We start from the raw sequence: 25,210 nt of genomic DNA on the forward strand, positions 1-25,210 counted from the left end.
AAGACCAAGCAAGGAAGACAGAATGAGTAAGATTAAATTCCAAGAGACATTTCTGAGAAAGCAGTAAAACATGGTTCCCATAAATCCCCTCTTCTTGTTTTAATGAATGTTTCTTTGATCTTCTTGTCAGAAGAACAGTGTTAGCATCGCCTCAGTGCAGGTGAGTCAAGAAAATAAGGCAATCAATGTTCTAAACATAAGAAAACATGCTATCACAGTCTGTGATCGAGTCCAAAGAGCACGCTGATTTTCACCGAGCCATAAAAGTGCAGCTTCCAAAGCTGCAAGTCGAGATAAACTCATGTGATCAATTTCCACTGTTCAGTAAAATCAGAAGTTATATTAGTCTGTACTTGGCAGTTTTTAAGGAAATAGAAAGGGCTGCTGTAATAGCAGCTGCCATGGTAACAGCCATTATGGAAACTATTAGAGTACCTAAAAGACGTTTTTTACCCCAAACTAGATTGGATTGAGCTAGGTGAGAATCACCACACCAGGGTTAATTTAATAGAAAGGGTAAAGTTATAAGCAAGTGCAAAGATGTATGGTCTGGTAGTGCAGATATTAACATGGGCATTCATGTCTGTAAAGTTCCAAACAAAATGATTACTGTTAAAGATTTGAAGGCCCTGTTGCAAAACCTGTGAAAAAAAAGGACGTGCAAGATGATGTCACATGAGGATCTTAGTAGGAGAGTATTGTAATGGTGCTGGTGCAAATTTTAAATGGAGTACAAGTTTTGTAAATCCGGGATTCCATAAAGGATCAGATTTATTATAGTGAAAGAGAAAAGACCAAATCTGATCATGCCAAGTTCTGTTACTGTCTTGAACCAATAATCCTTGGAGACCCCAATTTTCTATTGTATAATTATTGATCACGAGAGCTGTGTGGAAAAATTGTGAGATCTGCAAACATGCCAATTAAATCCATCAAACAGTCGCATATCAATCCACGCATGAATACATAATGGGATTAATGGTTTAGGGTGAGACATTCCAGACGCTGTTTCCTTGGAAACCAAAAGTAAACACAAAGGTCTGATGTTTAATGGTAACAATTCGAGATCGTTTTGGGGGGTTTTATTATATTATTCATATACCACTGAGTGCTGGTATAAGCACATATCTGTGCATTTGTTCAGTTAGTTATGCATAAGGGTAGATGTGAACCATTAATGGTCCAAGGAGAATCTAAGGTATTGCATAGGTAAAACAGATGGGAGGAGAAAGCCATTGTCCCCTAGTAATGGTAGAATCATTGGTAGAAATAGGAATTTCTGGATCTTCCCATGGGACAACAGACAACAAAGGGGGGTTCATGAAGTGAGCCCAGTATGTATAGTTATTGTTAAGTAGCACACAAGCAGGAACCCAGGTGAAAAACAGAAGTAAAAAACTAACCCGAAAGAGCCATACCTTATGGGCAGAGTTAGCAGTTACAATGGCTAAAAGGGAAAGCAATATATTTTCAGGAGTAATAGGTGTGCCACTATTAACAACAGCTATTTCAGCTCTTAAAGTAAGACGTTTAATATCACCCCACATAATGTCAGCGGCTGGAGAATGATTGGTTATTTCTCAGTCTTTTTGGAAGAGGCATGCCAGGAAGAGTCATCTGGGTGGTCAATAGATGAAACTCCAGTAATGGATCCTTAAGTCCTTGGTGCCAACTCATGATAAAGTTTCACACAATGGGCAGGGATACAAAGTGGACCCGATGGAGACAAAACAGCAGCATATTCCCTTCCCCATGTTACTAATTTAACAGGTCCTTGCCAAATAGGAGAGAGGGTGGTTGTTTAAAAAGTACCAGAGGGAATTCTTATGAATGTGGAGTAGCAAAATGTCTAGTAACAGCAGCTGATTGTGAAGAATTTTTGGAAACTGACAAGTGATTAGGAGTGAATAATGGTTTTTCCAGTGGTCATGTATGGATGTGAGAGTTGGACTGTGAAGAAAGCTGAGCACCGAAGAATTGATGCTTTTGAACTGTGGTGTTGGAGAAGACTCTTGAGTCCCTTGGACTGCAAGGAGATCCAACCAGTCCATTCTAAAGGAGATCAGCCCTTGGTGTTCTTTGGAAGAAATGATGCTAAAGCTGAAACTCCAGTACTTTGGCCACCTTATGTGAAGAGTTGACTCACTGGAAAAGACTCTGATGCTGGGAGGGATTAGGTGCAGGAGGAAAAGGGGACGCCAGAGGATGAGATGGCTGAATGGCATCACCGACTCAATGGACTTGAGTTTGAGTGAACTCCGGGAGTTGGTGAGGGACAGGGAGGCCTGGCGTGCTATGATTCATGAGGTTGCAGAGAGTCGGACACGACTGAGCAACTGAACTGAACTGAAGGCAATATATAATCATTCCCTGCTGCTGCTGCTAAGTCGCTTCAGTCGTGTCCAACTCTGTGGGACCCCACAGACGGCAGCCCATCAGGCTCCCCCGTCCCTGGGATTCTCCAGGCAAGAACACTGGAGTGGGTTGCCATTTCCTTCTCCAATGCATGTAAGTGAAAAGTGAAAGTGAAGTCACTCACTAGTGTCCAACTCTTCACGACCCCATGGACTGCAGCCTTCCAGGCTCCTCCATCCATGGGATTTTCCAGGCAAGAGTACTGGAGTGGGGTGCCATCGCCTTCTCCAATCATTCCCTAGGAGGGATTAATTCTTTCCTTTTCAGTTTATTTAAAATTAATTTCAGTAGCCCATTCATGCATTCAATAATGCCTGTCCAGTAAGGTTGTAAGGAATACCTGTTTTGTGTTTAATATCCTATAGACGAAAGAAATCCCTAAGTTTGTGTGATGTATATGCTGCAGCATTAGCAGTTTTAGTGGCTTGAGGGTGTCCTAGAATAGTAAAACATTCAAGGTGAGCTTGCACATGATGTGCTTATTCTCCATGCTGTGTGATAGCCCATAAAAAGCCTGAAAAAGTATCGACAGTTACATGCACAAAGTGAAATGGTTTAAATGGAGGATAATGAGTCACATCCATCTACCATAACTCATTAGAACAAAGACCACAAGGGTTATAATGCCAGCTTCTGGGAGAGAAGGAGTTAATAACTGACATGTGGGACAGGTACTAATAATCTTTTGGCTTCCTGTATGGTTAGAGCAAATTGTTTATGTAGCGCCTTGGCACTCTGGTGGAAGAACTGATGTGACTGAAAGGCAGCAGTAAACAATGATCCTATAAGGTGAAGACATGAGTCAGCTTGTTGATTTCCGAAAGTGAGAGCTCCGAAAATTGTCTATGTCCTCCAATATGAGCTATGAAAAAACGATGATGTCGTTTAGTTAAAAGAGTTTGAACAGAAACAAAGAGGGAAAGTAATGGTTTATCCATTGAAGTATTTTAAATAGAATCAGGCACTTGTTGAATGATATTAACAACATAAAAGGAATCTGTTAAGAGAGTAAAGTTTGCAAGGTTTGCAATGCAAGCAAGACAGCAGCTAATTCAGAATGCTGTAGGGAAGTTTGGGGGCTGGTAAAGATCTTTATCCATCCTGATGTTTCCTTCCAGGTCACTATCCCTCAAGTTTTGACTGCCATCTGTATAGTGGGTAAGGAAGTTAGGAACAGGATTTCTAGAGACAAGAGGATGTAAAGAAAAGGGCACTAATTGTAAAAGAGAAGTTATTTTATCCATCAGTAAGTTGTAAATAATTCCCCTGTAAAATCTGATATGGCGATTTGAAATTGTTCATTAGTTTGATATAACTGATTCCACGTTTTCTTTAGATATTCCCACAAAATTGTTTGTGGATCTGAGCCAGTAAGGCAACAGAGGCCTAAGTGTCCTTGCTGTAATAGATGTAGTCTCTCCTGTAAGCAGGGAAGAATAATATATTTTGGTTGATTAGGATCATGTAGCCATTCAATGTTTTTTATCTCTTTAGGTAAGATGTGGGCAAATATTGCTGTAGGAGTATGTTTGATAGAAAGAATAATCAGTGAAAAAGGATGTGAAGAAACATAGAGTCAAGAAAATGTTTAACATAAGCAGCGCTGAATTGTGGTAATAAAGCATAATGTTGAGGAGAAAAACAGCAGGGTGAGTGAGGTAGGATCTTCATTTCCCTGTAATAATTGAAAGAAAGTGAACGTGAAAGTCGCTCAGTTGTGTCCGACTCTCTGTGACCCCATGGACTATACAGTCCATGGGATTCTCTAGGCCAGAATATTGGAGTGGGTGGCCTTTCACTTCTCCAGCGGATCCTCCCAACCCAGGGATCGAACCCAGGTCTCCCACACTGCAGGAGATTTTTTACCAGCTGAGCCACAAGGGAAAGGAAGCTCTGCAATATGTTGGGATGCCTAACGTAGGTCGTATACAATTTAAGTGACTCAAGAATTGCTGTAAAGAAAGAAGTGTTAATGGTTCTGGAACCTTGAAGGAAAATTGTAAAAGAGTAATTGCTTTTTGTAAAATTTGAAAATCAAGATATTTCCATGGGGGCATATGTTGGATTTTCTCTGGAGCTATTATTAACCCCTGTGAATTCAAATATGTCTGCAAGGAAGAGAGAATTTCTGCTAATTTTTGTGGTGAAGAGTGTGCTAAAAGAATATCATCCATATAATGATAAATACAGGCATCAGGAAATTGTTGTCATAACAGGTACAGACTTAGATCTACAAATCTTTGACACGTGATAGGGCTATTCTTCATACCCTGAGGTAAGTATTTCCACTGATATCATTGTAAAGGATGATGATTATTTATATTAGGAACTAAAACTGTAAATTTCTGTTTATCTTCAGAATGTAAAGGTATGGTAGAAAAAAAAATTTTAAGATCTATAATTATTAGTGTGATCATCTGGAATTAGAGAGGGGTTTGGAATAGCTGGTTGTAATGAACCCATCGGCTGCATTTGAGCATTATTTACTCTTAAATAATGAATTAAATGCCATCTTCCTGATTTTGGGGGGATAATAAAGATGGGAGTATTTTAAGGAAGGTTCTCTATGTCCTGCATCTAATTATTCTTTAACCAATTGTTCTATAAGCCCAATTTCTTCTTTAGTCATAGGTCACTGCTCTATCCAGATCCAGGGGGTGGGGGTGGGGGAGGGTTCATCAATCTAGATGATTTGTAATGGTATATAATAGCAGTGGCCCTGAGGATAAATTTGTCTGTAGTTTTAGTTGATATTGTTATAATATATCTCACCCCCATAAAGCTGTAGGAATATTCATGATGTAAGGACAGATAATAGCTACATGCCCTTCTGAATCTGTACAGATTTTTGGAAAGGTGCTTTGATATGCTTCTTGGAATCCCCCAACAACTAACATCTGTCCATGGACGCTTTTTAAAGGCCAGATGGAAGGCCATTCTTGTTTTGTGATAATAGCTATATAAGTTCCTAATCTATTAAACCCTTGAATGAAAGGTCTTGAATTTTTAGAGTTTATGTGGGGTGGTTAGTCAATTAGCGTTGTCTAGTAAGCCACATTCGAAGATCCAAAGCCTCCTTTCCTAATTTCTTTCTCTGCTGAGGGTACAAAATAAGGCAAGAGTAACAGCTGTGCAAGTTTTGTCCCTTTCTCTACTGTATGATAAGTATGTGAGAGCCATAATTTGAATACTGCCTGAGTAAACAGAATCAATTACCCTTGGTAAAATATGAATACCTTTCATAGTTATGCTCGACCGGCCTAAAATAATTCCAATGGTGTCTTCAGATAAAGGGCCATAAACTTCTGTAGGAATACATTTAACTTCTTCAACACTATGAACAGAGGTTAGCAATATTGTACAGGAGGTGGTGATCAAAACCATCCCCGAGAAAAAGAAATGCAAAAAGGCAAAATGGTTGTCAGAGGAGGCCTTACAAATAGCTGAGAAAAGAAGAGAAGTAAAAGACAAAGGAGAAAAGGAAAGAAAAGAAAAGAAAAAGAGTTCCAAAAATAGCAACGAGAGATAAGAAAGCCTGCCTAAGTGATCAATGCAAAGAAATAGAGGAAAACGATAGACTAGAAAAGACTAGAGATTGTTTCAAGAAAATTAGAGATACCAAGGAATATTTCATGCAAAGATGGGCACAATTAAAGACAGAAACGGTATGGACCTAACAGGAACAGAAGATATTAAGAAGAGGTGGCAAAAACACACAGAAGAACTACACAAAAAAGGTCTTAATGAAACATATAACCACGATGGTGTGATCACTCACCTAGAGCCAGATATCCTGGAGTCCAAAGTCAAGTGGGCCTTAGGAAGCATCACTATGAACAAAGCTAGTAGAGGTGATGGAATCCCAGAAGAGCAACTTAAAATCCTAAACAATGATGCTGTTAAAGTGCTATACTCAATATTCCAGCAAATTTGAAAAACTCAGCAGTGGCCACAGGACTGGAAAAGGTCAGTTTTCATTCCAATCCCAAAGAAGGCAATGCCAAAGAACGTTCAAACTACCGCACAATTGCACTCATCTCACACGCTAGCAAACTCATGCTCAAAGTTCTCCAACTTAGGCTTCAACAGTACGTGAACCGAAAACTTCCAGATGTGTAAGCTGGATTTAGAAAAGGCAGAGGAACCAGAGATCAAACTGCCAACATCCACTGGATCACAGAAAAGCAAGACAGTTCCAGAAAAACATCTGCATCACTGACTACACTAACGCCTTTGACTGTGTAGATCACAACAAACTGTGGAAAATTCTAAAAGACAAGGGAATACGAGACCACTTCACTTGCCTCCTGAGAAACCTGTATGTAGGTCAAGAAGTAACAGCTAGAACCAGACATGGAACAACAAACTGGTTCCAAATTGGGAAAGGAGTACATTAAGGCTGTATATTGTCACCCTGCTTATTTAACTTATATGCAGAATACATCATGCAAAATTCTGGGCAGGATGAAGCATAAGCCGGAATGGAGGGAAAAATATCAATTATCTTAGATATGTAGATGACACTACCCTTATGGCAGAAAGTGAAGAGGACCTAAAGAGCCTCTTGATGAAAGTGAATGAGGAGAGTGAAAAAGCTGGCTTAAAACTCAACATTCAGAAAACTAAGATCACGTCATTCAGTTCAGTTCAGTTCAGTTGCTCAGTCGTGTCTGACTCTTTGCAACCCCATGAATTGCAGCACGCCAGGCCTCCCTATCCATCACCAACTCCTGGAGTTCACCCAGACTCACGTCCATCGAGTCAGTGATGCCATCCAGCCATCTCATCCTCTGTCGTCCCCTTCTCCTCCTGCCCCCAATCCCTCCCAGCATCAGAGTCTTTTCCAATAAGTCAACTCTTCGCATGAGGTGGCCAAAGTACTGGAGTTTCAGCTTCAGCATCATTCCTTCCAAAGAAATCCCAGGGCTGATCTCCTTCAGAATGGACTGGTTGGATCTCCTTGCAGTCCAAGGGACTCTCAAGAGTCTTCTCCAACACCACAGTTCAAAAGCATCAATTCTTCAGCGCTCAGCCTTCTTCACAGTCCAACTCTCACATCCATACATGACCACAGGAAAAACCATAGCCTTGACTAGACGGACCTTTTCTGGCAAAGTAATGTCTCTGCTTTTGAATATGCTGTCTAGGTTGGTCATAACTTTCCTTCCAAGGAGTAAGTGTCTTTTAATTTCATGGCTGCAGTCACCATCTGCAGTGATTTTGGAGCCCCCCAAAATAAAGTCTGACACTGTTTCCACTGTTTCCCCATCTACTTCCCATGAAGTGATGAGACTGGATGCCATGATCTTCGTTTTCTGAATGTTGAGCTTTAAGCCAACTTTTTCACTCTCCACTTTCACTTTCATCAAGAGGCTTTTGAGTTCCTCTTCACTTTCTACCATAAGGGTGATGTCATCTGCATATCTGAGGTTATTGATATTTCTCCCGGCAATCTTGATTCCAGCTTGTGCTTCTTCCAGCCCAGCGTTTCTCATGACCTACTCTGCATAAAAGTTATATGCAATATATATTTTATATATATATATATAATATATATTTTATATATATATATAATATATTTTTTATATATATATAATCATGGCAAATAGATGGGGGGAAAAAGTGCTCACTGAAGATGGTGACTGGAGCCGTGAAACTAAAACATGCTTGCTCCTCAGAATAAAAGCTATGACAAACCTAGACATCATATTAAAAAGAAGAGACATTAGTTTGCCAACAAAGGTCCATCTAGTCAAGGCTATGGTTTTTACAGTAGTCATGTATGGATGGAAGAGCTGGACCATAAAGAAAGCTGAGCACCAAAGAACCAACGCTTTTGATCTGTGGTGCTGAAGAAGACTTTTGAGAGTCCCTTGGACTGCAAGGAGATCAAAGCAGTCAATCCTAAAGGAAATCAGTCCTGAATATTCATTGGAAGGACTGATGCTGAAGTGGAAGCTCCAATATTTTGGCTACCTGATGTGAAGAACTGACTCATTGGAAAAGACCCCGAAGCTAGGAAAGATTGAAGGCAGGAAGAGAAGGGGACGACAGAGGACGAGATGATTGAATGGCATCACCGACTCAATGGACATGAGTTTGAGTAAGTTTGAGTAAGCTCCGGGAGTTGGTGATGGATAGGGAAGCATGCAAGCAGGCATGCAGTCACAAAGAGTGGGACACGACTGAGCAACTGAACTGTCTGAACTGAACTGAAGGAATTTCTCACTCTTCTATGGCAAAAACCACAATTATGACATAAATTCCAAGTATTTAGATGCTGTACATTAACAACACCTATACCATTTTTCAACCAATGACCTACTGGTTCCCAATCAGACACTTTCAAAGAAACTTCTTGTGGATACCAAGGACAAGTATAAATCACCATAAGAAGTTTAGTTAAGTCTGAATCAGAAAACTTACAACCACTAATGGCAAGCAGAAAAGAAAGCTGATGCTTATGAGCAAGCTGTCGAGGAGAAAGTTACCCAGAGTGGAAAGCGAAAGTACCGCACATCTAGAAGGCTTCATTCTGTCATTAGTCTTAAAGGCCATAGTTTCTACCTGGAAGAGCAGATGTCCTTTTCCCTTGCTCAGGCTTGAGCAAGCAAACCTTCACATGGTCCCTGTTTGGCCACCAAATGTGGCAGAGTCACACTGGGTTAGTTCTCACAAACACATAGGATTATAAGAGAGTGCGGGGAGAGCTCAGAGAAAAAGCTGAGAGCTTATTTACTGGTAATTTATCTTGTAATCTTTAACTAAGAACAGTAAATCAAGACAAAGACCAGAACTCTGGGATTAAGGAAGTTACCTCCCAGAGGTCTGGAGGAAATCACATGAGAGTCCTAAAGAAAGGTCTCTGAAGAAAAGTGGGATTGCTCTACAAGGAGAACAGTGTCTTGCTAATGCTGACATGTCAGCCAGACCATCTAACTTAAGGGCAGGGGAAAGACCAAGCAAGGAAGAGAGAATGAGTAAGATTAAATTCCAAGAGACATTTCTGAGAAAGCAGTAAAATATGGTTCCCAAATAAACTTAACTACTTCTTTTAAGTTATAGTATTATGATTTTTAACACTTTCATATTTGTCATTATCTTAGAGACAAGACAATTTCTTCCACATGGCTCTCTGCATTTCTGGAATAAGGACTATTCACAGTTTGCCTGTGCTAACAGAAATCTGACCAAGATACATATCAAATGATTTTTCCAATTTTAAATCTGAAATGGTGATTGTGTTTTGTTAGAAAACCAATTATTCCTTCACTTTCTATAAATTCCAATTCACTATAAATACCTGTTATGAAAAACACTTTCATTTTAGTTTAAGTAAAAGCACCAAGTTTGATGTTTTGTTTGATTCAATATATAAATGTATATCAAATTCTCCACACTAATGTTCATTCTTATTACTAATTGGGTACAAATTATCAAGATTACAGTTCTTTAAAAACATTTCTTTTCCATTGTCATTAAAATATACTTTGTATTCATTTTAACACAAAAACATTTTATTTTAATACATAAGCACCTCTTCTTAAGCATCTTTCTTTTTTGAGACATAATGAAATATTTCCATTTGAAATAAAGTATCTTGAATTTACTTGAAACTAATCCAAGAAAGAGCAAAGTGGTGAAAGCATAGACTAAAGAAGATGACCTTGAGTTGATAAATACCATTTGAATAATTTGTCTGTGGGGAGTTCATTACGTCATTTTGTCTACTTTTAAATACTTAATTTTCACCGTTATAAATAAAAAGTCAAAAACAACTAAAACACATTAACCTACCACCAAAGTAACTAAGTACAATGGTATATGTAACTACTCAACTGCCAGATTTCCTGACACAATCAACTTGGTATGAATGGAAGTTTCATGGCACAGAAACCTTGATCTTATTCACTGCCCTATTCCCAGCACTTGGAGTATTACTTGGCACATAGCAAGTACCACATACATAATATACATTCCAGTTTGCATCTCAGTTTTATACTACTGTTGGCATCACATGCTTTTTACCAGAAAAATACAACACCTAACTAAAAAATTCGATTACCCACAAGTCTAGAGGACTTCTGCTTTCAAAAGCTTGAGGTTTCCTCACTCCGATCCTTCATGCTTTAGACACATATCTGTATTGTAGGGCTTGCCTGGTGGCTCAGTGGTAAAGAATCTGCCTGCCAAAGCAGGAGACACAGGTTTGATCCCTCTATCAGGAAAATCCCCTGGAGAAGGAAACAGCAACCCACTCCAGAATTCCTGCCTGCGAAATCCCATGAACAGAAGAGCCCGGCGAGCTACAGTCCATGGAGTAGCAAAGAGGCAGACATGACTTAGGGACTAAGCAACACAACATCTGCATTGTAGCACTTACTGGTTTAATTCACTCACTGAATTTTCAATGAAATATTGATATCTCTGGGTCATTTCAACGGCTTTTGGGAATAATATGTCAAATATCCGAAGCTGGAACTGTCCCCAGAAAACTAGAACACATTACAGGATGTAGCTGAGAACTGATCCTGTCTCTCTGGAAACAGTGACAACGAAACGAAAGCTCATGTAATTCTCTCCGCCAAAAAAATTAAACACCTCCTAGGGCAGCTCTACACAAAGGAACATTTCTAAATCAAAACTCAGCAAATGCACACTTAAGATTTTGCATCTAATGTATGTAATTTTTACAGTTACACTCAAAACAAATTGCACTTCAGCTGATGATATGCATGTTTAAGTAGCTAATGGAAAGTCTAGTGCTGTCCACAGTTTACTTCGAAATGCATCCCTCAAATCTGATGGACTCGGTGTACTTATAAAGGACAGACAGATGGATAAAGACATGATAAAGAAAGTTTAGTAAAATGTTAATAGTTGAATCTAAATCATGAATAAATGGATGTTCACTATAAAATTCAACTTTGCTGTAGGTCTGAAATTTTTCATAAGGTAATGATAAAAGTTGTATTTACATGAACACTTACTAGATGATAAAATGTAAGGTATGAAAAGAATTAAAATTATGCAAGTGCACACTTTAAAAGTGTTTCATGAAATAAGAGTGGGGAGAAGAGGAATATTTCCACATTAACATACTTTTAGCAATATTATCTAGAATATGTAAATAACTGAATTACTAAGTTTAGTAGACTTGATTACTTATTTCAAGTTGGATAAAAAAAAGATCTCAATGTTATTTGGAGTAAATTTAAATTTGAGAATATATGGAACAAATATATGTACCATATATTATCTACAAGATCTTAGAAATTAACAAACTCATGTTCTGAATTCACTAAAAAATTTATTTCCAACTCACTATAGTCTCCAGGAGAGAAATAACCAATGAAATGAACAGTACAAACATTCAACTAACTCAAGGAAAGAAATATTGTTATGTAACTATTTAATTATAAAACCTAATTATATAACTCAAAACTAACTAAATATGATAGAAAAAAATCTTTTAAATTTTTTTTTCCCCTTGGCTGTACCCTACAGTACATGGGATCTTAGCCTTCTGACCAAGGTTTGACCCCAGTAATGGCAGTGAAAGCACCAAGTCCTAACCTCTGGACTGGCAGAGAACTCCCCCAAAATAAAAATTTTTTAAAATGTTGCTGCTCAATTCCATGGACGGAGGAGCCTGGTGGGCTGCAGTCCATGGGGTCGCTAGGAGTCGGACAGGACTGAGCGACTTCACTTTCACTTTTCACTTTCATGAATTGGAGGAGGAAATGGCAACCCACTCCAGTGTTCTTGCCTGGAGAATCCCAGGAACGGGGGAGCCTGGTGGGCTGCTGTCTATGGGGTCGCACGGAGTCGGACACGACTGACACGACTTAGCAGCAGCAGCAGCTCATCACTACCCTCAATCTTTATAATGTTCACTGCCACCAAGATTAGAAAATCCTTTACTTGACATACATTTGTTAACAGAAGAAGCCAAGTAGAAATAGACAGGACTACTTCAGTTTCAGTTACATTACAGTGCCCAGAATATAAACCACTAGTGTTTTGATCCTAGTTTCCAAACTTTATAACCCCTGCTGCTGCTAAGTCACTTCAGTCGTGTCTGACTCCGTGCGACCCCATGGACTGCAGCCCACCAGGCTCCTCCGTCCATGGGATTTGCCAGGCAAGAGTACTGGGGTGGGTTGCCATTGCTTTCTCCTAAAAATCTGAAATAAGCCAACAGAAAATGGACACTTTATGTTGCAACTTCATTACAATGTTCCACATTTTCTATCTGTTCCCTATCAGGCTAACAAGGTGGACTTCCACAACCGGAAACTTACTGGTATCTAAAAGCCATTGTCACAAAACTTTTATCAAGGCTACAAAGTCAGATAAGCTCATAGAAATTACAGATTAAACAGAAAGCATATTTTTAAAAATAAAGGTCTTATGGACATCTAAAAGTTAAATGTGGATGTCCTGTCATAATCAATGGCCTTCCAATAAAAGAATGTGCAGATTGTGTGTAAAATACTTCTTTGGGCTTAAGTCTCCTATTTATCTACTCAAATTTAAAACCAAATAAAAATTTATGTGAACTACCTTACAAGTAACTTATTATCAATACAGAGGAATTTTTAAGTGCTCTAAAGTACTAAATAATAACTGGTATATTTGTCAAGTTACAACTGAAGATAAGCTTTCCAATACTCAAATAAAGTGTAATTTAATATCAGCACCAAGATACATGTGTCCAGTTGCCTTCTAGGTTAATCAAACCCAGAAGTTCACAAAATAGATACTTTACAACTGAAGTCATACTAGTGTAGTAGGTACCATCTCAAGTCCCTATTTGATGTCATACTTTATGTCACAGCAATAGTTTTTCAAACATATTTCTGGTGTATCAGACTTGAGAATGAATGGGACAATGGGACAAAGGAAAGTAATAAAAAAGAGAGAGAGAGAAATGCAATAAAATAATTTTGTTAGAGCAGAGAACCCAAACATACAAAATAAAATAGAACATTAACTTTCTCTATCTCAGACACTAGTGAGAGTGGGTTCTCAATTGTTGAAGGATCTGCTAAAGCTTTATATTTAGGAAAAAAATATATTCTGTCCTTTCAACCACAACTGGGTGCCATTTCTGCTTTGGCTCAGGCTCTTCATTCTTTCTGTAACTATTTCTCTGCTCTTCCCCAGTAGTATATTGGACACCTACTGACCTGGGGGCGGCGCTCATCTTTCAAATTTTTACATGAAGTTTTATTGAGGTATGACATTCATCTAAAAAAGTATACTAACTGTAAATGTTATTTTTGGATAAATTTTCACAAGGTTATCACACTGCGTAACTACCACCCAGATCAAGAAACAACATTCCTAGCATGGCAAAAGCCTTTCTGTGCACTCTCCCAGTCACCACCTCTGTCTCCCAAAAGTCATCTCTTTCCTGGCTAGTTCTGCCTATCTTGAAACTTTATATAAAAGGAAACACATACGATATACACTTTTGTTTCAGTATTGTTTGTGAGGTTCACACATGTTGCTGCATTTGACAGCAGTCCATTCTTTCTCATTGCTGTATAACTGCACAATTAATTTATCCACACTGTTGGATATCTGGATTGTTGCCAGTTTGTAACTCTTATGCACAATGCTGCTAGGGAATGATCTTGTACATGTCAATATTACACAACAATACAGTTTTTAAGATATAATTAAATGATTTTGTAACCAAATATTTATAAATTTTTAATATGATTTTATTAGGTCCAAGTAACAATTACAACTCTATGTACATTTCCAGTTTGTATCACTGAAACATTTTAACCTAAGAATTCTGCCAGCCCATGAAATTAGATGTGAATAGAAAACTACTTTTCCACCTAAATGGAGAAGGCAATGGCAACCCACTCCAATACTCTTGCCTGGAGAATCCCATGGATGCAGAAGCCTGGTGGGCTGCAGTCCATGAGGTCGCTAAGAGTCGGACACGACTGAGCGACTTCCCTTTCACTTTTCACTTTCATGCGTTGGAGAAGGAAATGGCAACCCACTCCAGTGTTCTTCCCTGGAGAATCCCAGAGATGGGGGAGCCTAGTGGGCTGCCGTCTACGGGGTCGCACAGAGTCGGACACGACTGAAGCAACTTAGCAGCAGCAGTTTCCACCTAAAAGCAGGCAACAAACAACACAACAGCAGGAGGACTATCTGTGGCTTTGCCACTAACAGAAATCACAGATATTTTTATATCATGTTCCAGCTGTTTGCAGATACCTCAAGAGTATCATTTACACTCATCACTCCTTTGAAACCATAGCAATGAAATCCCTACCATTACATCTTGGTTGACATCTAACGACCTACTAAAGAAGTATATACTACTATACCACAAGTATGATTTTTAATAGTTTAGGCTGTAATAATAACTGTAAGTAATAGGCTTCACCAGATTGCTAAAGGGTTCCATGTCATAGAGAAAGATAAAAGCCTCCATTTTTTTCTTTAAACTGAAATGCAGGTATAACATAAAAGGCAAAGGGATAATTTTCCAAGAGCCATCAAAGGAGTACAACATATTGAGGGGAAAGGAAGGCTTTAAATTAATAACCATAATAAGTGTTCACCAGAAAATCTGTAATGTCTGATTCTTACGGAGAGAGGATGTGAGAATACAGACTTTATAGAGTAAGACAAACTGATTGGGGGAATGGAGAGATCAATCTAACGGAATTAAAATAGGAGAGGAATGAACTTGGACAAGGTCTGTGCATGTTCTGTGCTCCAAAAGGAGAAAAGCAGTCTGGATTCCTCCCCATCTAGGAGGAGACTAGTAGCCAGAGAACTTAACAAAGTAAGATTTACCTTTAGACTTACAGTTGAATACATATAATCTGATTTCACAGACACTTATGTAAAAACATATCTCCCTATCTGCATACAGCTGATGAAATTATTTTACAAAGGAAAAAATACCTCTGTTTCACTTGACACACACAAAAATGGCATAAAATGAAAATGTTTGGCTTTGTTTAGATTTTACTAAAACATCCTCATTCACTGAGGACTTCCCTCTCCTGAAACACAGGAGACCCCGGTTCGATTCCTGGGTAGGGAAGACCCGCTGGAGAAGGGATAGACTACCCACTTCAGTATTCTTGGGCTTCCCTTGTGGCTCAGCTGGTAAAGAATCTGCCTGCAATGTGGGAGATCTGGGTTCGATCCCTGGGTTGGGAAGATCCCCTGAGAAGGGAAAGGCTACCCACTCCAGTATTCTGGCCTGGAGAATTCCATGGACTGTGTAGTACATGAGGTCTGTGACATGGGTCAGACATGACTAAGCAACTTTCACTTTCCCTCACCTGACATCTTTAACTCAACTGTCATCATCAGTGACATCAGTGCTCAGCCACAATCTGACTTTGACTCTGCAAACAGGAATCACCTGATGAACTTTTAAACAACACTGACATCCAGATTCTATCCACAGAGATCATGACTTCATTAGCTAGGGAGGACCCATTCACTGGTGCTTAAGAGTTCTCCAGCTGAATCTAATGTACAGTGAGGACTGACAGCTCTAATTTATATCACTGATCCAAAATCTAACCTCAAAGTTCTGTTAATCTCAACTCCAATAACCTTCACCTATCCTCATTCCTACCACATACCCTGAACTTCAGTACCCAGAACTGCTCCATTTTGGAAACTCTACATTCCAAAGTATTCATTGCTTATCTTCCCGCCATACCTGGTCTTCAACCTCACAGAGACTCTCCTGTCCTTCAGCCTCCAACCGCTTTCAATTTACTGTCTGTCTCACAGCCTTATCCCCTTCCTAATCGGTCCATTCCACATAACACAGCACCTCAACAATTCTGTCCTCCCTGGGTCCATCACTCATCTTGCAATCTCAAATCAATACAACTTGCTTTCGCTACTCCCAAATTGGTGCCCCTACAAAATTTAAGCTTATAGACCTTCAGCAGCAGCGTCTCTAAACGTCTCTGGTCAGGAGAGCCCTACGATGGCCATGCCAAAACCCCAATCCTGGCCCCAATCTCCCTCTACCTCCTCCGCTTTCAACAAATCATCTTGCCACCTCTTACTTTACATAAAAATAAAGGCCTCGACATATGAACTTTCTCAAGTTGATTCTCACACAGACAATGACCTTACTAGAGATTAGAGGGTCCTACCCATTGGTCTTTTGTTGTTGTCTAGTCACCAAGTCATGTCCGACTCCCTGCAACCCCACAAGCTGCAGCACGCCAGGCCTCCTTGTCCCACACCATCTCCCAGAATTTGCCCAAGTTCATGTCCATCCAGCCATCTCATCCTCTGACACCCTCTTCTTTTTGCCCTCAATCTTTCCCAGCAACAGGGACTTTTCCAAAGAGTTGTCTGTTCATATCAGGTGACCAAAATACTGGAGCTTCAGCTTCAGCATCAGTCCTTCCAATGAGTATTCAGGGTTCATTTCCTTTAAGATTGACTGCCTTGATCTCCATGATGTTCAAAGGACTTTTAGGAATCTTCTCCAGCACAACAGTTTAAAGGCATCAATTTTTTGGTGCTCTGCCTTCTTTATGATCCAGCTCTCACAACCATACATGACCACTGGGAAGGCCATAAACTTGACTATATGAACCTTTGTTGGCAGAATGTCTCTGCTTTTCAACATACTGTCTACGTTTATCATAGCTTTCATGCCAAGAAGCAATTGTCTTCTGATTTCATGGCTGCAGTCACCATCTGCAGTGATTTTAGAGCCCAAGAAGAGGAAATCAGTCACTGCTTCCACCTTTTCCCCTTCTATTTCCCATGAAGTGACGGGTCCAGATGCCATGATCTTAGTTTTTTTAATATTTAGTTTTAATCCAGCTTTCTCACTCTCCTCCTTCACCCGCATCAGGAGGTTCTTTAGTTCCTGTTTGCTTTCTGCCATTAGAGTGGTATCATCTGCATATCTGAGGTTGTTGATATTCCTCCTGCCTATCTTGATTTCAGCTTGTAACTCATCCAGCCTGACATTTCTCCTGATGTGCTCAGCATATAGGTTAAACAAACATGGTGACAACAGACAGCCCTGCTGTGCTCCTTTCTAAACCCTAAACCAATCAGTTGTTCCACACCAGGTTCTAACTGTTGCTTCTTGACCCGGGTGCAGACAGGTAAGATCATCTGGTATTTCCATCTCCTTAAGAGCTTTCCACAGTTTGTTATGGTCCACAAGTCAAAGGCTTTAGTGTAGTCAGTGAAGCAGAGGTAGATGTTTTTCTTGAATTCCCTTGCTTTCTCCATGATCCAGCAAATGTTGGCAATTTGATCTCTGGTTCCTCTGCCTTTTCCCTTGTGGCTCAGCTGGTAAAGAATCCGCTCGCCAATGTAGGCGACCTGGTTTCAATCCCTGGGCTGGGAAGATCCCCTGGAGAAGGGAAAGGCTACCCACTCCAGTATTTTGGCCTGGAGAACTCCATGGACTGTATAGTCTGTGGGGTTGCAAAGAGTTGGACACAACTGAGTGACTTTCACTTTCACTTTCCTCTGCCTTTTCTAAATACAACTTGGATGTCTGGAAGTTCATGGTTTGTGTAACACTGAAGCCTAGCATGCAAAATTTTAAGGGTGAACTTACTAGCATAGGAGATGAGTGCAGCTGTCCGATGGTTTGAACGTTCTTTAGTACTGCCCTTCTTGGGAACTGAAATGAAGATTGACCTTCTCCAGTCCTGTGGCCACTGCTGGATCTTCCAGGTTTGCTGACATATTCAAGTTATGACACTAATAAACTGATTCCTATCTTAAAATTCACTCCTCCCCATCTTATTTAAACCAGCTTCTTTGCTTAGCAATAGCCTCTGGGCAGGTCTCTTGGCTTTCAATTTTAACAGCTCTTTAAGCCAACTCCCACTGCAGTGTGTTCTATCATTAAAATACTCGTAGCATGTACACACAGTGCAGAATAGTGTCATGAAGGTTTTATGTCGTAACTTTCTCCATGATTTTATCATGGGTATTTCCCATTGTTATATGAAACTGTATTTCCACATATAAATTTCTGTCTACATTTTAAGGCTCTACTAAGCTCTATAAATGTTATACTATTCAACACTTAAAATTGTTTTGAAGATTAGGAAGTTTATACCTCACTTACAGTAAGCAGGCACTAGCTAAATAGATAATCACAATAAATTATCATTTAAAGTAAGTCATCTTCTCTCTAAATATACCTTACTTTATAATCTGAAGCCATGTAAATGTGTTACAGAAGCTTTCATAGTGGCTCAGCAGTAGAGACTCCAGTATTTCTGCCTGGCAAATCCCACAGACTAAGAAGCCTGGTGAGCTTCATTCCATGGGGTCACAAAGAGTCGCACATGACTCAGTGACTAAACAACAACAAATGTGTTACATTAAAAAAAATCTAACTAGAAAAGAAAAAAAACAAAGTAAAACAAACCCAACGATACATATTCAGTTAATGGCATAACCACACAGAAAACCCTGTTAAGTATCCCAAATTTCTAATAGGATCTATCCATAGGAGAGTAAGGGAACTAAAAACAATCATTTTTAAAAAAATAATTCATACCTTTTCCCATTGCTGCATTAATCCTACATTTTGTTTATCACTTGTTTGTTCTAGGTAAACTATAAAATAATCCTATCAAGCTGAAAATATTTTTAAATTGAGATATGTACTAGAAACATCAAGTCTGTAAGCTAACCTGGAAAAAATGACATTTGGTAATAATTAAATCTGTCCCTTCTGAAATATGGTAGGCCTCTTCATTTTTCCACCTTAAATGACTTTAGATCAACCCCAAAGTAAGCTGTAACCTAGCAGAAATGACAATCATGAAGGTGGTATCACCCACCTAAGAGGGTTAGAGGATTTACTTATAGAAGTAAAAAACAATTAACATATAAACAAATATTTGTGCCTTTTGATGGTGTATAATGAATCCATAATATACTCATATACCATCACCATGAGCCCAATCCCCCTAAGCAAAAGTTTAAGACTGACCGCTTCTTGACCTTCCCCAGATCCTCCCTTGGATCTCTACGGAGGATTTTGAGGAGAGAGAAAGAACATACACCATCCAATAAATATTAGTGCCTACTATGTGCCAGGTTATAAACACAGTGCTGGGAATAAAAAGCAAAACAGCAAGCTCCTTGAGCAAAGAAAAGGACTGGCTCAAACTACTAACTCCCAGAGCAACCAAGAGAAAAGCAGCAGAAGAGCACACCAGAAGCTGCCTGCCTGTCCCTGAGGTGCCCCTTGCTGAAATACTTCTTTGTTAACTGATGGTCTGAGTTTTATCAAACCTCGAATTTTCTTCACAAATTACAATCAATACAAGCCCTCCCTTTTAGAAATTTAAATAAGAGATATAAACTATAGCTTTTCTACATAAATAAAATGTTATCTTTTATTTTCAAACTTTTGACTTTTAAAAGCTTGATCTACCTCCATTTCAGTTAGCTTTGACAGAGAAAATTCACTTGGACACTAGGTTTTGAATTATTCTAATGTAAGAACAACTTACACTGGCGTGACTTCGAGGAGATACTCTTTCTCTTGGAAGTCTTTCATAGTCATATCGTCCCTCAGAGCACATTTCATTTCCTCTGTAAGCCACTAAAGGATAAAAAAAGAAACCAGAGAATAATGGGTTTTAGGTTACTAGGAAATAAGTAAGAAAAGGAAAAGGTAAGTTATTACATTCTGATCCAAATATTTTCTAGAGACACTTAAGGGGGAATAAATGTAAGTGATCAAAAGGAAAAAAGAATGATTACAACAATTCTTCAAAAATAATTCTGAAATTTTCTTTAAAAGAAAAATGTAATAAAAAGTCCCACCTTTCTTCAATTTCCAAGGCTATGAAAAGCTTCAAAGACTATATGCCCATCAACTATGGGAAGATTCATATGACCACAACTTTTCCATTCTCATAGAGTAAAAATTAGAAAAGATTCATTTTAATGAGTAGTATGAGAGACTGATCAGCAAAGCTGAATGATGTGTACAACTGCAGCTTCATCTTTTCTACATCCTTAAGAGCTTACTGTCTCTCTGCACATCCAATGAAGTGGTTTTACCTGGAAAAAATACTAAGTAAACAATCCTGTAAAAACACACTCAACAAACCCTGAAAGAAACCACTCTTGATTTTTTTTCAAATCTATAATCTCATTTTAATGCCAAGGCACCTTTGTAAAATTTGAAATTAAAAGTTCTGCCAGGATTCTTCACATGTGGGAGGCAGAGAGAGACTCCAACTTTGACAGAGAGCTGACACATTCTGGGTAGAGAGCTAATGTAGTGTGATACAGAGTCCTGATGAAAGAGCATCTGCGAACAAATTAACAATGCAAACAAGAAAGAAGATGAGAATAGGGTGCAGGAAACAGCCCAAAAGTCATTTACATAAAACACTTAGTTGAGGAGTTGGCAAATGTTTCTGTAAAGGACCAGACAAATATTTTTGGCACTGCAGGTCACAGGTCTCTGTTACAACTGCTCAATTCTGCTATTTCATAACATGAAAGCAGTCACAGGCAATATATATAAATGTATGGGTGTGGCCATGCTCCAAAAACATTCTATCTACAAAAACAGGCAGGTAGCCCCAGAGTAGATGACAAATGTTTAACAGGATAGAACTGAAAGAGGGTAAAGTACTCATGGAGCAGTATAGATCTGTGAACCATACTGATGAGTAGACAGATGATCTTGAGCAAGAAGCAAAAATGGAACAGGTACCAAGTTAGGGCCTTTTAGTTCACGGAAAACAAGGCAACAAGTCCACATGCGTAGTCCACAGATCTGTGAAGAAGAAAAATATTTCAAAGACACACATTAAGAGATTTTTGGTGATTCTTTATGATGGAATACTAAGGGGGAGAAAAAAGAATGAACATCCCGGTTTGGCAGCACAGAACTGTAATATTCTAGGTTAGTTTAGGCTAAGGGAAAAATAAAGCCTGGAAGATGAGAGCAATATTTTTTAACACTATCATAGTATAATCAACCTTAATTTTCTCTTTAAAAAAAAAACAAAACTATAATGTGTTCTAATACAAACAGACCAAATAAAACTAACTAACTAACCAAAGGTGCCAGAGGAAATCTTAAGTTATAAATTAGCTTTTACTATTATGAATAAATTAACCTGAATTCCAACTCTATAATCAGACATTATTAACAATGTTATTTCAAAGTAAACAGTCTTTCAGGTAGAAGAATTGATGGAAGCTTAAAAGGAACTGTCAACATTACTTCTCCTCTCCTACCTTTACTGAATCCAGGTTTCAGTAAAAAAAGTTTCAATCTAAACAATGAGTTAGGTTTTATCCTACTTAAGATATAGTACACAGCAACAAACTGAAATCAAATCGCAGGGAAAAAAAAAAACCCAACCACCCTAAAGAAAAACAGATATATGACACAGTTTACAAAAAAAAGGAATGCAACTGCTCAATCTTTTGAAAAGATGCTCACCTTTCTGCAAAATAAAGATGAAAACTAAAACTTTAATGGTGCAAAGCTCTGCAAAATCTAACTGTTTTGATGAGAATAAGAAAAGTGAAAGTGAAAGTCACTCAGTGGTGTCCAACTCTTTGTGACCCCATGTTTTACACAGTCCATGGAATTCTCCAGATCAGAACACTGGAGTGGCAGCCATTCCCTTCTCCCAGGCATCAAACCCATGTTTCCCGCATTGCAGGTGGATTCTTTACCAGCTGAGCCACCCAGGAAACCCAAGAATACTGGAGTGGGTAGCCGTTCCCTTCTCCAGAGGATCTTTCGGACCCAGGAATCAAACCAGGGTCTCCTGCATTGCAGGCAGATTCTTTACCAGTTCAGCTACCAGGGAAGCCCAGGGTAAGGAAAGCAACATTCATACATTAATGAAATATAATTTGGAACAGACTGGAAACAATTTGACAGTATCTATTAAAAATGTTAAATACACATACGCTTTGACCTGGCAATTCCCATCTACATTATACTTGTACATGTGCATGGCAAAGACTGAAAGCCACCTAAAATGTCCCTCAGGAGGGTACAGATTAAATGAAATATTATACATTCATATAAAGTAATTCTATGCAAACCATGTCAAGGAAAAGTAATATACATAACAACATAGAAAGACTGTCACAACAGACTGCTAAGCAAAAAAAAGCAAGGGAAGACTAACATGTAGAGTATGCAGACACCTTGGAAGTAAGAAAGCAGGATATGAATAGACACAGACTTATGCATAGACTACTCCTGGGAGTATAAACAAGAGAACCTAACCGTGCCTGCCTCTGGTGAAAATGAGATGGCCGAAGTACAGGAGGGTAAATATTTTCACTGCATGTGTTACACACCTTATTATTATAAAAACAGATAATTGTTTTTAAGGGTCCTGAAAATCATTCAATAAATAACATGTCAAGTGATGGCAAAAATTATGAATATAAATTAATGAACTAAAGGAGAACATAAGGAAAAGTAAGATTTTATAATTAATGAGAAAGAAAAACTATAAGAGCTCTAAAGAAATACTATATAGTTTCTTAACAAGATGCAATACTAAATTGCTGAAATCTACTGGCATCCCACACCAACAAAAATGTATGAATAATTACTATTCTACTTACTTGAGTCCTTTCAGGAATCAAATTTAAAGTTGTCAACAATTTCCTGTAGGTGGGGGGGAATTCAGACGCAAGGATTTGTGTCTGTACATACCCATGGAGAAATATAATTAAACTTTCATTCATTTGTACAAGCTCTCAAAATAAAAAATTATGTGCCTTAAGAAGCAAAACTCCCTTCAAACACACCTTTGAAAACAGAATATATTATTTTGACCACCAGAGGCCACTCAAGTTTCATAAGAACAACAACATTTTGTTGTCAAGAAGATTTCTAGTCCTAATTTTCTAGTCCTAATTTTGCCAACTGAGAGGTGGACAGGGTATCTCTCTTATCCTTTCTCTGAAAGGACTGCACTAGATGCTGAAGGTCATTTTCACCTAGAAAACTGGCCTTAAAGCATTTCACATATTGAAAGAAAATCTGACATCCTTAGTCTGGAACACCCTACATTTTTATATTGGTAATAAATGGTCCCGTGTTCAAAAGTAATCCCAGTATCAAACCAATAATCATCAGCTCATCAAAGAACACTCAATTTATTAGGTGTTAAGTATGAAGGAAAACTTTTAATGACTTTCCTTCAAAATATACAAAGTACACTGAGCAACCTTACATAAATGAAAAAAGAAAAAAGGCATGTATGACTCATGATGAAATTTGCAAATATCTCAAATATTCTTAACTTTTAAAAAAAGTAACTAACTCTACTCAAGGCTCTAGCTCTACCTACCACTTTGCATGAAATACAAAGGACAGAGGAGTGGCTCACCTAATTTCCGTACAGAAATTCTGAGAAGTGCCTCACTCGCTGAGTGAAGATATAAGACTGTATTTATAGTCTTAAATTTATAGGTCACTCTTGACCTAGTTCCCTTTTATTGCCTGGCAGGTTGGAAGACAACAAAAACTTTATTGCAATTACCTCACAGTATTTCTACTTTAATTAATCAATCCACAACTTACAGAAGCTAAGGATGAAAAGTAGCAAAGAAAGTGAAAGTAATTAACTTTGATGAAGCCCAACAACTGGAAATAAAGCAGCTGCTGCTGCTGCTACTAAATCGCATCAGTCGTGTCCGACTCTGTGACCCCATAGAGGGCAGCCCACCAGGCTCCCTGGTCCCTGGGATTCTCCAGGCCAGAACACTGGAGTGGGTTGCCATTTCCTTCTCCAATGGATAAAAGTGAAAACTGAAAGTGAAGTCGCTCAGTCGTGTCTGACTCTTAGAGACCCCATGGACTGCAGCCCACGAGGCTCCTCCATCCATGGGATTTTCCAGGCAAGAGTACTGGAGTGGGGTGCCATTGCCTTCTCCGAATAAAGCAGCTAGAACAAAGCAAAAATTAAGAAACATAATCATAAATAAAGTCAAAATAGCACTATCTAGAATATACATCATCAAGAGACAAGAGACCAATTAAATTCATTTGTGGAAGAGCTAAGTGTAAAGAAATGAACTACAGAGTTAAAATCCAGAGACAAGAAACGAACTTAAATAAAAGCAAATTTATTAGGTAGGGAGTTACTGTTAACAGGTACGTTATTTCACTTTGGGGAGATGACGAGCCCTGGGTGGTGGTGATGGCTGCACAACATAATGAACCTAATGCCACCGAATCCTGTGCTCAAGTGGCTAAAACGGAAAATTTTATGTGTATTTTATCACAATTCTGTAAAAAACTTTAACATGAATTTATCCAGCATCAAACTCTCAACTGAATTTGCTGAATATATCTTCTGTAAGGCATCAAACTGTATTCTGAACTTAAATTCTACAACAAACAGCATCCACAAAACAGCTAGATACTACACTACTATTACCAAAACTTCAACTCCTAGTTAAATCTATGACAATTTTGCATGTTTGACTCCATACCTAATGATGCCCCAATATTCACCTTATCAGGAGCTATAAAAATCACAGTTTCAAGTAAAACTGTTTGGTAAATAAAGTAAATTCTCTTTACTTTAAAAAGTTGACATTTTTTAAAGATCTTAATTTAAAATTTCAGTTACTGTAATTACAGCAATGATTTTATAAAAGAAAATTAGTTTCCTTTGGATCTTCCCGACCTAGGGATCAAACCCAGGTCTCCTGCATTCCAGGCAGACGCTTTAACCTCTGAGCCACCAGGGAAGCCCCTTCCTTTACAAAT

General features: G+C 38.6%; 1 protein-coding gene across 14 annotated transcripts in view; it reads right to left on the reverse strand.

Annotated features, from left to right (window-relative positions):
- The window catches only part of PPHLN1 (periphilin 1), a 175,191-nt gene that overhangs the window by 139,379 nt on the left and 10,602 nt on the right, over nt 1-25,210 (reverse strand). For 12 of the 14 annotated variants that reach the window (XM_061416416.1, XM_061416415.1, XM_061416413.1 and 9 more), the window contains exon 2: nt 19,944-20,035. In XM_061416416.1, coding sequence (XP_061272400.1) covers nt 19,944-20,035 — 92 coding nt within the window. Of the gene's footprint in view, nt 1-19,943; nt 20,036-21,163; nt 21,422-23,052; nt 23,635-25,210 lie in introns of those variants that run through there. The other 2 variants (XM_061416418.1, XM_061416419.1) reach the window with 2 other exon arrangements.

Source organism: Bos javanicus, chromosome 5, assembly GCF_032452875.1.
Source record: "Bos javanicus breed banteng chromosome 5, ARS-OSU_banteng_1.0, whole genome shotgun sequence".
NCBI classification, from domain to species: Eukaryota; Metazoa; Chordata; class Mammalia; order Artiodactyla; family Bovidae; genus Bos; species Bos javanicus.